Source organism: Ranitomeya variabilis, chromosome 7, assembly GCF_051348905.1.
Source record: "Ranitomeya variabilis isolate aRanVar5 chromosome 7, aRanVar5.hap1, whole genome shotgun sequence".
Classification (NCBI taxonomy): domain Eukaryota; kingdom Metazoa; phylum Chordata; class Amphibia; order Anura; family Dendrobatidae; genus Ranitomeya; species Ranitomeya variabilis.
Window position 1 is genome coordinate 191,378,811 of NC_135238.1, and position 15,694 is coordinate 191,394,504.

General features: G+C 42.6%; 1 protein-coding gene across 2 annotated transcripts in view; it reads right to left on the reverse strand.

Moving 5' to 3' along the window:
• Positions 1 to 257: 257 nt before the first annotated feature.
• Positions 258 to 15,694, reverse strand: part of DNAJC10 (DnaJ heat shock protein family (Hsp40) member C10) — a 59,467-nt gene continuing 44,030 nt past the window's right edge. For both annotated transcript variants that reach the window (XM_077272580.1, XM_077272581.1), the window contains exons 10-23: positions 13,527 to 13,664; positions 13,353 to 13,442; positions 12,533 to 12,646; positions 11,656 to 11,770; positions 9,638 to 9,765; positions 8,281 to 8,397; positions 8,067 to 8,168; positions 6,343 to 6,498; positions 5,653 to 5,786; positions 5,510 to 5,563; positions 4,431 to 4,575; positions 4,098 to 4,220; positions 3,768 to 3,875; positions 258 to 2,222 (exon numbers count right to left, since the gene is read on the reverse strand). In XM_077272580.1, the coding sequence (XP_077128695.1) occupies positions 2,211 to 2,222; positions 3,768 to 3,875; positions 4,098 to 4,220; positions 4,431 to 4,575; positions 5,510 to 5,563; positions 5,653 to 5,786; positions 6,343 to 6,498; positions 8,067 to 8,168; positions 8,281 to 8,397; positions 9,638 to 9,765; positions 11,656 to 11,770; positions 12,533 to 12,646; positions 13,353 to 13,442; positions 13,527 to 13,664 (1,536 nt within the window). In that variant the 3' untranslated portion in view covers positions 258 to 2,210. The remainder of the gene's footprint in view (positions 2,223 to 3,767; positions 3,876 to 4,097; positions 4,221 to 4,430; positions 4,576 to 5,509; positions 5,564 to 5,652; positions 5,787 to 6,342; positions 6,499 to 8,066; positions 8,169 to 8,280; positions 8,398 to 9,637; positions 9,766 to 11,655; positions 11,771 to 12,532; positions 12,647 to 13,352; positions 13,443 to 13,526; positions 13,665 to 15,694) is intronic.

Here is a 15,694-nt window from a genome sequence, read left to right on the forward strand (position 1 = left end):
CCGCACTTATTGGGCGCACTGCACCTTACAGGAATACTGCATCTGTCCACGGTTTGTAGATCAAGGATTAAATATCATGACAATTGGAAATAATCTCAGCTTATGGCAACAAAAGAAACGGTGAAGGTTCCTGTATGTTGATCCCAGCAATACAGTAAATGTAACAAAGTCAATAAACGTCATAAATCAATTACAGTTACAACAGCCAGTACTGAAGGAGGCACCAAGTCATCAGTTTTATACCAAAGCTCGTTTAGTTTTAAATAAAAATAATCAATAGTACATATGGAAATAAGAAACTATTACATCTTATCAAAGAAATGTACTTATTTTCAATTCACGAGTAAAATCTGTCTTTAGTGAATAAAGCTTTTCCCAACACTAAGTAAGGTGGTAACAGTTGGTGCTCATAAAGTTCTATGGAGAACTGTCCCCGCCTGTAGCTCCTCCCTCATCTCCATTCCATGTTAAAAGCACCAACTGTCATCTCAGTCGTGGGGAAATCCGTCCTCGCTGAATTTGACCTATCAATGGAGAGTGAAAATTCAGTCAAGGAGGAGAAAGAAGCAGATTTCTCTTAGACATATTATATAGTTGCTTATTTTCATATGAACTATTGATTTATGAAATACAAATTAAAACAGTGACTTTAAGATTTTGGCTTTGTTTATTTTTGTGCAAGATTGGACGACCCCCAGAACACCAAGTGGAAAAAGGCCATTTTTAATTTGGAACTATGCCTGGGATTCCTTAGATTGTAAGGGGGGCCGACAATAAGATCAGGCTTGTACTTATACTATGATACTTTTGGTGTCCTTAAATACAGCAGCGCAGCCTGAAACTTTAGAATTTTGTAAAACCTGGACAGAAATACTCGGGTAAAGATAAATTTCAAAGGAACTCCATAAAAAACGAAAAACAAATGTAGCACTTTACTTTGGGCTATAAGGTACTTTATGCTGCCAAAAAGCCTCTCTTTAAAAGTAAATGATTTTCTTCTCTCATTTACTTAATGGACTTTCTATTTTATAAAGTTGTGCACCAGCCAGGTCAGCAGCTAACCTCTGAACGTCCTGATCTACAAAGGATCTACAAAGGATCAAGTATGCCTTTATATCTCTACGTGAAGTACAGCATTCAGTGCCGTTCACACCCATCTTTCTCTTGAAGCGCTTGCCTCTTTAAAAGGTAAAGCCCATTTTTTTGCATTTCTCCAAAACATACAGTAAAAAATAATAATAATAAAAAAAAAAATTATATCGTAAGGCAATGGTGTAAATAGTCTTAGGCGACGTTTCCACGATGAGCTTTTGGTGAATTTTTACGCTGTGAAGCAACCTATGGACAGCTATGCCTGTATGCAACGAGTTAAAAAAAATAAAAAATACAGTCACAATTAATGTAATATCTGGAAAGGTGCAGAAATTATTGGGAGGAAAAGTGATCGCCTATTGGAAGGATTTTTTGTAAACATAAAGCAACATTGTACATTCCCGTCATATGCCATAAATGTGAGTTGACGTGGCAGAACAGGAGTCAGGTCCTGTGACCCTTGCATGCCGTTATACAGAAACAGTGCCCCCTAGACTGCAGTGGAGAAGCGGGGGGCACACACTGGTGTTCCCATAACTCCCATCGACTACAATGGAAGGAGCCGAACCTCTCCAAAGCAGTCTATGGCTGGCACTGTCTGACCCCTCGTGCTTATATGGAATATCCTGTGAATATACCAGAAAAGTAGAAGATAAGCCATGTCACACCTTAGTATTTTCTGTGCATATAGAAACCCAGCTCCTGTGTAATAACAGAAATAGTAATAATGTTCCCATGTTCCATTAAGGCAAGATTACGATAATCCTATTAGATCGGCTTCATTGTTACCAGTGTTGAGCACAGCCGGCCAGACATTGATGTAGACATGTCCATCTTGTAGGACACCACTGGTGCCTGCAAATGTCAATGTTCAGATCACAAGCGTCAAGGGTTCTCCGTTTCATTTTTACGTCCCCTTCATACAACTAAACTCCTATAAACCCTGAAACCAACACCGGTAACCGCAAGGTATTGTGGAGTGAAAAGGCATTAGTTTCTTCAGAGTAGACGCCAGCTTCCCGTACTCATCAGGCCTTCATGTCAATCCAATGCGCAGGTTTTACATCTTATATGAAGGCACCGAAGATGAAACTCGCCAACCCCAATCATCTTCTCCATCACAATTCATCCTGAAACACACACAATCATATGAAGTAGCAGTAGTTACCAAGCTTAAATAAGCCAATGGACATTGCTTCTACACGAACACAGGCATCTCTCATTTTTCTGGGCTTTTCCAAACTGGATCCAGATTTTTGGGCTCTATATAAGTGCGCCTGGCATTCAGCTGAAAAGGACTTTTGGATGAAGCACTAATAGCAGGAGGCTTGTTCATTATCAGAATTAACGCAGTTTCACGATTATTTTGTGATGTAAACAGGCAACCCATCACTCAATGAACGAGCAAAGTGCTCGTTCGTAGGGTGAAAGTCTTTTGTGAAATGCAAAAGATCATCGTTCTCAGCTGTGCACTGCCCTGTGTAAACAAGAAACGTGCTGCCGAGAACAATGGTTCCTTATGCGCACTGGGCCACCTATTATAAATTGCTCAGTGCACATAATTTATTATGGTCTGCCTATTTAAACAGGCTATTAATCGACCACAAATCGGCATTTGTTTAGTTCCGCCTGTCTGTGGAAGTGGACCCCAAGAGCAGATGAAGGAAAACAGAGCAGCCCATAATCTGTCTCCAAACATCCTCTTTAACTGGATGCCAAGCATAGTATTCACCAAACTTGCTCTGGCAGCCATACACTTGGATCTTTTAAGAGTTAATTTTAAGGTAGTTGTTGATCAGTATCTCCTGAAAGTTCTTGTTTAAAGGCCCCTTCACGCCCTGGCGATCATCAGCCGAAGGAGCGGTCATGAGAACACTTGCTCCTGTTCATTGGCCCATGTAAACATTGGACCATTCGACAGGCGCTTGTTCATCTACTAATTTATGGAGGCCTATGAACTGCAGTAATCGTCAGCACACCACAAACATCCCAAAAGGATATGTGCTGCCGACAAGATGCGTGCCATATCAGGACAAAATAATAATATTAAAGGGGGGGGGGGGGGGTGTCTAGGCTTCAGACAAAAGCTTGCAGTCACTCTGTGTATTTAGAGTGCTGAACGATGACAGCGTGCGGTATTACCAGTGTAAGCAAGCAGTCCCGTGACCACTGGTTGTGGTTACGTGCCGACTAGAGGTGACTGGCTTCTCTCAACTCACTTCTGTGTAGAGAAGTCGAGTGCGTCTAGTCGGCATGTGACCGCCATTATGCAAATCGCATACATGTATTCGACTGGCTGTCCGCTCGCACTGGCAGTTGCGGTTATCATTCATATATAACGACTGTAGAATATTGTCCCAAGCCTGGACAATTCCTTTAACGCTCGTTCTGTCCCTATGACGTCCCTATCGGCCTGCGCAGTAGCGTCACACTAGTCGTCTGCCGCACTTGTCTAAATAAGCAAACCTTAACAATCCCCGCAAATGTGCTTTGAAGATTCTGTAATGTATACCCATCAGCCATACTTCGGCTTCTTTTACCCTTAAAATAGGATTTTAAAAATGTGGATAAAAATATGACCAATAAAGGAGCAAATATCAATATATGTGCTATAGCGAAATACTTTTTGCAGGCCCACAAGGGCAAGGGTTAGCGCTGCTGTTAACAGGCAGTACCTTCCGAGACGGCTTGTTTTGCTTCTGTATGAATCCGATTCTTGCAGTTACCACCTTCACTATTTCTTTGGCATCTCTTGTATCCACATGTTCACCTTTTGCATTTTTCTGTACAAAAAAAAAACAAACAAACAAAAAAATCTTCAGATGATCCCATTTTCTTGTCCAACTGCACATTCAGTAAAGCTCGGTCATGCCGGTTATAAAAATGCAAATAAGAATGGCCGGGTGAATGGGAGCAGGTCCCGTTCACATTACACCAGCCATCCTCTGCAAATCTGCCCCCAAATGTGCAACATGCAGATGTATATGGAGATAAACGCTAAATACCTGTTTGGATCCCATGTAAGGGAAAAATTTCACAGTAGGGTATGCCCTGATGTCCGCTGACTGGCAGATTTGCTCATAAGCCTGGCAGTCCACCTTTCCAGCTTTTACTTTTCCTTTCAAAAGCTGTAAAAAAAAAAAAAGCACAAATACAACATGTTTTGGAAAACGCAAAATACAGGGAAAAAAAAATGTATGTATGTATGTATGTATGTATGTATGTATGTATGTATGTATGTATGTATGTATGTATATATATTTATATTTTTTTTTTTAGACTGGTTACACCTGCAAATGCATTGATGCGTTACACATCTCCGGTTTCTGACTACTTACCCTGGCCACAAACTCAAATTCAGGAGCGAAACTCCTACATGGACCACACCAAGGCGCATAGAAATCCAAAATCCAATGATCTGTGCTTGTTAACATTTCATTGTAACTTTCAGGTGTGAGTTCAGTAGCCATTTTTGGCAAATAACTGTTTGAATGCAAAGAGGAAAAAAAAATTCTAAATCCTTCTTACGATATGGACTTCATATCAAGACCAACTTATAAGTCATAGCAGTCAATCGCTGCTCAAGTGTTACCGGCTTTAGACATTTTTTTTTAATAGAGAATTTTGTAGTTAAAAAGTTTTTACCAAGTTTTGAAGTCCTCTCCCATCTTTAGGATCCGACTGCTGTGCAGAGACCGAGCATGGCAATCTCCGTTCTGCAGGGACTGCAGACTATGGCAGAGCGGGGCCCATACAGAACGACTGGAGAGGAGATGCCTGCACCAAGCCTCTAGTCCATGCAGACATGGCTCCGCACAATCCCATTTTTAGAATCACTTGTTATTTTATGGATAGATGGTAACTTTACACTGTGCTACAAACCTTTTAATTGGGGGTGCGCCGCCATCAAGACTCCCATTTACTATCTATAAACTTATCTACTATGTATCCCATCTAGCAGATAGGATTCTTGATGGCTGCCCCTGAATTAAAGTTTACAGGAGGGTACAAAAGTATACCCCAAAGTGGATTATAGTTGATATTTGTCAGACTAGCACTTTAAAGAATTGAAAGAAGACATCTAATAAAGAGAGGTGCTTTGATTGGAGCTGCATGGTTGCACAGGCATATTGCCACTCTAGTCGTTAGCTATTGGACTGATGACTATTGCTAGGAGATGCATTCAGCCATCTCCGTCAGTCCCATAGACACTGAATGGAGGAACTCATGCATGACCATGCCGATCCATTCAATTCTGCCCACGGCTTAGGACCCACATTCTAGTGATCAGTGCCGGACCCCCAGTGATCATTTATCACGCATCGTATGGTTAGGTAATAAATGGGAAAAGTACTGCTCTGTTGCTGATGAATTATTTCAAGTCATTGCTTAGATAACCTTGTAAATGGCTACTCACGAAAGTCCCCAGTTTTTCAGAGAATAGGAGTCTCTGTGCCAGCCGCTATATGCACTAAAAGAACAAAAAGAGGAGCCGGTGATTATATGGTGGCAGCTCCAGCCTGAAGAACATCATATATAAAGAACATGACTGGCACTTACTGGTAAAAATTAAGATTGTCCCTGTTTGCTGGGTAAAGTCTGATTTCCGGATACGCCTGGACATATTCCTGACTGCAAAGTGCGCTGTATTTCTGACAGTCCACGCTTCCGACATTGATCAATCCGCTTAAATGCTGAAATATATATATATATAAAAAAAAATCCCACTGCCGTACAATGGTATCATAAGAAAAACCCCCCATGTAATGGGACCTGGAGGCTGAAAGCACAATTATGGCGCATTCATTTCTAGATGAGACAGACGCAGTTCAGGTCTGAATACATCATTCCAAATTATCAGCTTCCTTGAAACAACCGAGGACCTGTTCACATGTAGTATGCATTTTTTTCCTGCTCTAAAAAAAAAAAAGGTAGCAGTGTTTCGGAGTAAATTTCTAAAATCTCATTCACATGTTACTTTTGTTTCCCCATCAAAACCGCAGTATGTTAATTCTTTCAGAATTTTTTCCTTCAATAAGATGTAAAAAAATGTAACAGAAATTAACACATCAAAACCGCACAGGAAATGAATAAAATAATGCACTTTTTAATGTAGAATCGCAGCAGAATTTATTTTGATAACTGCTTCAATTTTTCCTGCGGGAAAAAAAAAATGCAGCAAAAATGCTGCATGTGAACATACCCTTACTATTAAGACAATACCACCACAATCAAGACTGTATCACGTACCCGTGCCATGCGCTTCCACTCAGGCATCAGGGCCTGACATGGTCCACACCAAGGAGCGTAATAATCCACCATCCAGATCTCATCCCGACTCCGGCCCTTCACCAGTTCTTTAAAAGTTATGGGAGTGAGAACGACAACGGAAGGATTGCGAAGATCCTACATTTACCAAAAGATGAGGAGAGTCACTAATTTTGTAGATGACAAAGAAAACATTTCATTGTGCTCTAGTATGAAGATTTTTGGTACGCACAGTAAAATTTATTTCTTGGTTGCTTCATTGGGGGACACAGGAACCATGGGGGGGGGGGGACACACACACTGAATCAGTGCCCCCCATGGTCCCCGTGTCCCCCAATGAAGAGATAGAGAAATAATATTCCTCCCAGACTGATCATCTCTCTGGTCCACAAGGTGGCCACTGATGGAGGAGCATGTGATCAGATCTGTCCATCAGCACACAGGAAAGCTGCATTTCCATTGGAGGAGGAAGATTGGCAGGTCTGGTCATATGATCCTCCACCGGCAGCGATCTTGTGGACAGGAGAGAAGTGTAGGAGGAGAACCTGTAATACTTATAGAATAATAAGGGCCACAAAATCGTGTCCACAACACATTTGTTAAAATAAAGTGGCCAAACCCCATCAATGCTAAATGAAATATATAGATAAAATAAGCCGTTTTCTCTGTTTCACACGTTATGTTCAGTAGAGATCACTTATTAATCATGTCAGCAGGTACGATCACACTAAAAGATAAAGGGCGCACCATCCACAATAGGTGGACCCAGTTGTAATACCGAACAGTCAATGGCACACAGTAGCACACACTGAGCCAGGGCACCCTGGGGGGGTCTCGGATTTCATACAAAGGAATGCAGACTTTTTTCTGATGAATTTTGCATGAATTTGCCAGATCCCCCCCCCTTCCACCCAAATAACCATGACATGCTTGCACATGGAAATCAACATGGAGGTAGCATCAGAACAGCACTAAAGAAGTTGCAGGACTCTGTGCTCCACAACACCACAGGCCCTTGGGAACTAGGAAATGCCGGGAATAATACTTCAGAAACACCATTCTCTAGGACATGGATTTTATGTCAAATTTCACTTGAACTCACTTTATGGTGTTAACGAAGACCCACATCAAATTTTTTATCCTCTTAATATATTTCAATCACCATATTATATAGCACTGTGTACTTACAACTGCTCATTTTGCCTTTCTACCCAGTTAATTCTTCTCTTTTTTTCTGCTGTATGTAAAAACAGGAAGCCTCTTGTCCCTGCAAAAATCACTCCCCTGTAACTCCTGACTTAGCTGCTCTCAGGGCCTTTTGCAGTGACTGATGACTCATAGGAAACATTGACCTCCTGTTTCTACATGGAGCTTAGAAGGATTCAGCTAGTCAGTATTTAATCATGTGATGTCAGACTTAATGGAAAAGAGAAGAATTAACTGGGTAGAAAGACAAAATGAGCGATTGTAAGTACACAATGCTATATAATAGGGGTTGTGAAGTGTGGCTCATATTTTATTGAACAGGACAGGTGCCCAATACTGGCCAATCATGCTCACGTTCGGGCAGGTACGTTCAGACCAGACATGATCTGCATGGCTCACCTTCCGATATGAAAGTTAACGGCACTGGACAACCCCTTTAAATCCTTCTCACTATGATAACATCTGGGTTTGACTCAACAGCTGCAATATATATCCAGTACCTCAATGAACTCCAAGATTTGCTCTGCACTGTGATGTCCCTCGTATTCATGGATATTGGACTGGTTGAACACGACGGTTGTGGGATAAGCTCTTATGCGATGCTGTAAGGGAACGGTAAGAAAAGGGAACGGTAAGAAAAGGTTAACATTTCCCTAATGTGCACGCGCTTCTGTATTGCAGGATACACAAACCCTATACCCCATATTCACTTACCATATTGCAGAGACTTTCATGAATCGTGCAGTCCAGGGTGCCAAATCGCACATGCCCAAACACTCGCTTTGAAGCTTTCCTCAATTCTGGCAACAAGGCTCTACATGGAGGGCACCACTGCACATCGAAGGAATAAAAAGCTTTAAAAATCACATATATACTGACATAATGTTGCCGTGCTGGTGGAACGTTTTTGGAAGCGGGCATTGTGCCAGTCCTATGCGATTCCCTCAGGAAATGGAGCAATAAAGTGCAAACATTTCCCTTGTCAACTGGGCATCACTCTCAGAAATGCCTAATTAGTGGCAGAAGTGAGCAGAGAAAAGCTCCATCAACAAGGGGCTACACTACTGTCACCACTAAAGAGGAATGCAGAATTACCCATAAACAACAGAAGTGTGCAATATGAAATAGTAAAAGGAATATCGTTTTTGAGTCACAAATAGGAATGAGCAGACCTGTTAGAAGTTCGGGGTTAGTCCAAACTTCAGTTTGGGTACCCGAACCCAAGAGAAATCAATGGGGACCTGAACTTTGGTGCTGGAAAAAAAAATATTTTTCTCTCACCGAACCATAAGACTATGTTCACACGTTGTGTTTCTTTGCTGAGGTTTTTTTTTTTAATGCAAATTTATTATTAAAAGCGGTGTTTTACAGTACCAGCAAAAGCTCTGAGATTTCAGAAATCTCATGCACACAGCTTGGTTTTTCTTCTTGACTGATTTGGAAAACTGCAGCTTATATAGAAAGGAATGAGTAACAGCAAAAACGCAGGAATCAGGTTTTGCTGTGTTTTTGGTGCAGAAAACACAGGAGCAACAACAGGCACTAATACTGGATCTGCATGAAAAATGCAGCACAAAAAACACAGCAAAACCTGCTTTTTTCTAGCAGCTTTTTACTGCCAAGAGAGCAGATTTTGCCTACAGATAAAATAAACCCCCAACAAAAAAAAACAAAACAAAAAAGCAAACAAAAACAAAATACTGCAACAAGGCAATGTGTGAATATAGCCTAAAACAGACTTCAAGGAAAAGTCCATGTTTGGAGTTCAGCACCTCGTACATTAGGTATCCGGTACGAACCCTGAACTTTACAGTTCGGGATCGCTCATCTCTAGTCAGAAAAACATTTTTCTGTGCATGGCAAAATGCGGAGCATGCACAGAACATTTTCTGCTATGACTAAATAACCCAGGTGATTGTATATTGAAAAAAAACCGAACAAGCCCTTTTAATTGGCCATCCAACATGGCCAAGATATATATATTTTTTTCCCACACCATAAGAAATACTGTGCAAAAAAACAAACAAACTAAAAAAAAAAAATGAACAAAAGAAAAACTGTTTCCACTCACAGGAGTAAAAAAGTCCACCAGCCACGGTTCTCGCTCGTTTTCAGGGAAATTCTTTGGTCCCAGTGTAACGACATGAGAGTTGACACTATCTTTTGCAAAAGTCACCAATTCATAAACATTTGTTTTTCCTTTAAAATATAAGAATAAAATATATAAAAATGCCGGGAAATGATAGAATTTCTACTAAAGCAAAAAAAAAAATAAAAAAAAATCCTTGTTTACAAATGTAAACGTTCTACTGTATAAAGAATTTTATACAGGTTTCAATTTATTTTGTTTTTTTAAAACTTCTGTAGCAAGTATAGTACATGACTGATATACCACAGGTGAAGAGCGAGACGTGGACCGCACAACCAAGGACCCTGTACTGATCTAATGCCGCTAGGGATCATTTACAAAATGGAACATGAGGTCCTTCGTTTACCATTCTGATCTGATGGATGAAGCCCACTTGCTCTATAGCTGTGGTCGTTAGAAATTAGCAGGAGTCCGCAAGAGGCGTTCTGACTATTTTTGCTCAGTTCACATTGTGAAAGGTGATTTTTTATTTTTGCGCCTTTCACTTGGTGTTGGTGCTGCATGGCGGCCATTGTTGCTGTGGTTTTGTGCCTCTGGGGTGGGGTGGTCTGGAGCCTTGGGGGCTCAGCAGTTCAGTTGGGGTGCTGTGAAGCACCAGGTCACTATGGCAGTGGTTGACACATTATTATTTATTATTATAGCGCCATTTATTGCATGGCGCTTTACATGGGAGGAGGGGTATACATAATAAAAACAAGTACAATAATCTTGATCATTACAAGTCACGACTGGCACAGGAGGAGAGAGGACCCTGCCCGCGGGGGCTCACAATCTACAAGGTGAGGATACAGTAGGTGAGGGTAGAGCTGGTCGTGCAGCGGTTTGGTGGATCGGTGGTTACTGCAGGTTGTAGGCTTGTTGGAAGAGTTAGCTCTTCAGGTTCTTTTTTGAAGGTTTCCACGGTAGGCGAGTGTCTGATATGACACCGCACCTTTAAGACTATAAAAAGTTAGGACCCACTGAGAGGTTCACCGTGACGTTGCGGTGGGCTTCATACAGGCTGATCAGAAAGTTAAACCAAGAACCTCATGTTCAGTTTTATACATTTTTGCGTCTCTCTCCAGCTGTGATACACAAAGTACTGGTCCAGGCTCAGATCTATAGGGTGCGAGGGTGATCCATGTCAAATTCAGTAAAATTAAGGGGAAACCCGTGATAGTGACACACGCACTACTGCAATACACGACCTATATAAACAGCATCTTCACGAGCTCACAGTCCTTTACACTATCTAAACGGACCCCATTGTTTCCAGCATCAATCAGCATGTGAAGACATACAGCTGTAAATACAACCTAGACACGGGCTATTTTCCCAATATAGGTTAAAGGGAATCTGTCACCAGGATTTTACTACCCCATCTAAGAGCAGCATAATGCAGAGAGCCTGATTCCAGTGATGTGTCACTTACTGGGCTGCTTACTGCAGTTTTGATAAAATCTGTTTTCTCTGCTGCAGATCTAGCAGTTCTCTAAATGCCAAGCTCTGTATAACTCCGCCCACACCACTGATTGGCAGCTTTCTGTGTGCACATTGCGCAGGCAGCAAGCTACCAATCAGTGATGGGGCAGGATTATACGGAGCTCATGAATATAGAGGACTACATGGCAGCAGGTTTACTAGTCCTCTAGTGATTATCTGCTGACAAGTGATTTTATCAAAACTACAGCAAGCAGCCCAGTTCGGACACATTGCTGGAATCAGAGTCTCTGTATTATGCTGATCTCAGAAAAATAGCAAAAACCTGGTGACAGATTCCCTTTAATGGGACCTCTGAGGACTGTAAGCAGGGATAATATTGACACACAGCATTTTCTATCAATATCTTCACCGATCTTCAGGCAATCATCCATATTTGCCGATTAATAGGAATGAAGTTAGTCACTCATCGCTCTCTATAAAGTTATCCTAAATTTGCTCCATTTCTCAATTATTCTTACCATGATGGATTTCAAAGTCATTGGTGCCTTTCCCTTTAAACGCTGCCACACAAGGCTTGTGGATATATAGGGAACTGCAGGCTGATGGATGAGACTGGCAGTCAAACCGTCCGACCTTGCAAGAGACAGAAGGGAGGGGGTTAATACAATGCAGGACAGAAGCCTAGCGGTAAGTCACCATGGATGGGTAATACAAGAGTGGGAACTAGTTTGGATCTAACAGGAGTTAGTATGAAGACCACCAAATGTCTCACGAGGGGCTGCGCATGCTTTACTTCTCCTCCATGCTTTATACTGCTCCTGTCTGGTTAGAACAGCCACTCATACACTTAGCTTAGGTGAGGAGGCTAAACAGCAGTTTCCCCTTCTGGACCACCTTTATCTCTCTGCAGTGCATGGACATGTCAGGACGACATCTACATGCAGTTTTCGGGTAGGCAGACGTGACGCTCAACATAAAGCAATTCTTTAAATGTGAACGTGGCCCAACAATGACAGAAGATTTCCGGCACACATCTGATAACAGTATGAGACTAATAATGAACCCTTCACATGAAAGGCGACAGCAACAAAAGGGTTAACCTTTTATATTGATGACCTATCCTTGGTGCGACACCCAGCACCCCTGATCAGCTGTTTCCAGTGCCGGACGGATGTGATCAGTTGTGGAACAGCACAGAGCTGTCATCTACAGCTCCACCATTATTCATTCAAACAAGGGCAGACGTGCAGTACCCAGCTGTAGCCACTTATCAAGTGATGGAGCTGTCCACATCCACAACTGGCCACCGGCATCTGCTGCCAGGCACCCCCACCAATCTATCAATATAAAAGTAGTGAGCGGACAACCCCTTTAAGCCATTAAGAGATTACTTACCTGTACATGATCACCACGCAGTAAAACATTCAACTTCTTGAATTCTGGGAGATAAAAAGCTTGATCTTGTCCGTAAGTGAAGAAAATAAGCCATCGATGATATGTCAATTTGTCCTTAAAAAGGGAAGAAAAAAAAAAAAGAAAAAAAAAAAGAAGAACCATCAGGCGCTATTCTCCCGTTATACAATACAGAAGGCCACCATAAATGAAAGGATTGTCAGGGAACCTGTCACCAGGTTTGGCCGATATAAGTTACGGCCATCACCTTTCAGGGCTGATATACAGTATTCTATAATGGTGTATGTAAGTGCCCAACCCGATCTGGAAGATCTCGTCAACTGCGGGGCGGTCCGATCCAAGGGGTGTCGCAGGTCCGGCGCCTCCAATCTTCTTGCGATGCCGCACTCCTGTTGCTTCATGGATCCCCGGCATCGCGCTCCTACGCAGGTGTACTTATCTGTCCTGTTAAGCGCAAAGCGAAGTACTGCAGTGCGTATGTGCAGGGGCTTTTTGACGTCAACAGGGCAGATGTTGCAAGTATGCCTGCGCAGGAGCACAATGTCGGGGAGCCTGTGTGGATGATGCAGTGATGTGTTATTCACACGAAGCAAACAGGAGGGCAGCATCGCAAGAAGGGAGGCGCCGGACCAAGACCAGTGACACCCCTCGGACCGGACCGCCCCGCAGGGGAGTATAATAAAACTTATTTTTCAGTTCTTCCAGGTCGGGGATAAAAACGTCCTGTTTTGGCGATTGTTGTGGTTCCTCAAGTTGGATCTAAAAGTTAGCACATATCCAGTGGACCTTCTCATCTTCTTACCTTTAAGGAATCGGGAGAAAGATTCTCCAAATCTGGAAGATGTTCCATCACTTCTTTGTAGATTTCTTTAGAGTCTAATGAATCGAAGAACTAAACGAGCCAAGAAAAGAAGAGCGTCAGTACACAGACATATTGGATCTGACCGTTCTGCCACTGCAATGAAATCACTATTACCAGAACACCTCTTCTCTCTTTATCAGACAGATTGGCTCCTGGTGGGAAGTACGCCGTGGTGCTGGTGGACACGTCCAGGTTGTCACAGAGGTCAGGCTGAGCAGTGCAGTCCATCCATCCAACGCTCACAAGTCCGTCCTAATTTACAAGAAAAGCAGGTCCATATGAAGGTGCTCCTGTATACAAACTATTCATCTGTTTAGATTTATATTTTCATGATTTTGTTTTAGAGATTACCGTATTTTTTTAGGCTACATGACGCACCTTACGATAAGAAAATCTCCAGTTTTAGACATCAGAAAATAGGAAAACTATATTTTCTACTAATTAACACTTCCCAAGCAGCTTTTTAAGCTGCGCGGTTAAAAATCAATAAGCAGATGGGTCAGCATCACCAGAGGTCAATACACCAAGGTTACTTACCAGTAGCCGGTTTTTCCGGAACCCATGACGGCACACCTGAGAGAGAGGATCCGCCCAGTCAGGGCAGGAAACCCTACTGAAAATAAAAGGGCGGTACCTCTCGGTCGCTTCAGTTGGTTTTCAGAGCATGAGAGGCCCCCCTGGTTAGTATACATGGCAATCCATCACATCATATTAATTAAAAAAGCACCCAAAACAATAGTGCACACCGAAAGGGGGATAAAGGTACGGGTGCCGTCATGGGTTCCGGAAAAACCGGCTACCGGTAAGTAACCTTGGTGTTTTCCCTTCCCCCATGACGGCACACCTGAGAGATTTTTGTAGAATGAAACCTTAGGGAGGGACCACTGCTTGTAGTACCCTTCTACCAAAGGTTAGGTCAGCAGAGGAAGAAAGATCTAGCTGGTAGTGCTTGAAAAAAGTTGAGGGTGAGGACCAGGTAGCGGCCTTGCAAATTTGATCAATTGATACCTCAGCCCTTTCTGCCCAGGAGGTAGCCACGGCTCTGGTGGAGTGAGCCTTGATGCCTTCAGGAACCGGAGTGCCACCCGCAGAGTAGGATAAACTAATGGCCTCCCTGATCCATCTAGCAATAATACTTTTAGCTACCCCACACCCTCTTTTGCTACCCTGAAAGGCTACGAATAGGGTTTGGTCTTTCCTCCACTGACTAGTTATAGACATGTATTGTAACGTAGATCTTCTTACATCTAGCATGTGGAACTTTTGTTCCCCTGGATTTCTAGGATTACAACAGAATGATGGTAAAGTAATCTCTTGACTCCTATGGAACTTTTGAACCTCCTTGGGGAGATACGCCGGGTCTGGTCTTAGAACGATCCTGTCATAAAAAACCTGAGTATAAGGAGGGCATATTGACAGGGCCTGTAAATCACTTACCCTTAAAACAGTTCTACTAGTAGCCTTAACATCGGCACGTAGGGTAAGTAACTTAGGTGATAACTCCTGTAAAGGCTCAAAAAGGGTCTTTAGTTAGGGCTTCTAAGACTAAATTTAGATCCCAAGGAGGGATTTTTGGGATAACGACCGGTCGAGATCTACTACAAGATTTTATGAATCGTGAAACCCATCTATTTGAGGCAAGATTACAGTTATATAGGGCCCCCAAGGCTGAAACCTGAACTTTAAGGGTGCTGGTTGCTAACCCAAGATGTAATCCTGCTTGCAGAAATTTTAGGATAGGACCAACGGGAGCCACCTCCCCCAATGGTTCACCCAGGAAGTCAAGAAATTTTTTCCATGTCCTACCATAGATCCTAGAGGTTATGGGTTTCCTGCTTTTCAATAGGGTGGAGATTAACACTGGTGAGAATCCTTGGCGACTTAGTAACGCCCTCTCAAATTCAAGGCTGCCAGATGGAAGCCCTTCACTTGAAAGTGGGTCACTGGGCCCTGGGTTAGCAGGTCCGGAAGCTCTGGCAGAATCCATGGGTCCGTTACCGACATCTGTCTTAGAAGCGAGAACCATGGTTTCCTTGGCCAGAATGGAGCTATGAGGATTATTTTTGCTTGATCCTCTCTGATCTTCTGGATCACAGCTGAAATCATCACTATCGGGGGGGAATGCGTAGGCCAGAGAAAACTTCCAGGGTATTAGTAGGGCATCTACTGCGAAAGGATGTTCACTTGGATTTAAGGAGAACTTTTTGACTTTTTTGTTGTGTAAGTTGGCAAACAAGTCTATTTCCGGTGTGCCCCAGGCTTGGACGATTTGTTGGAATATC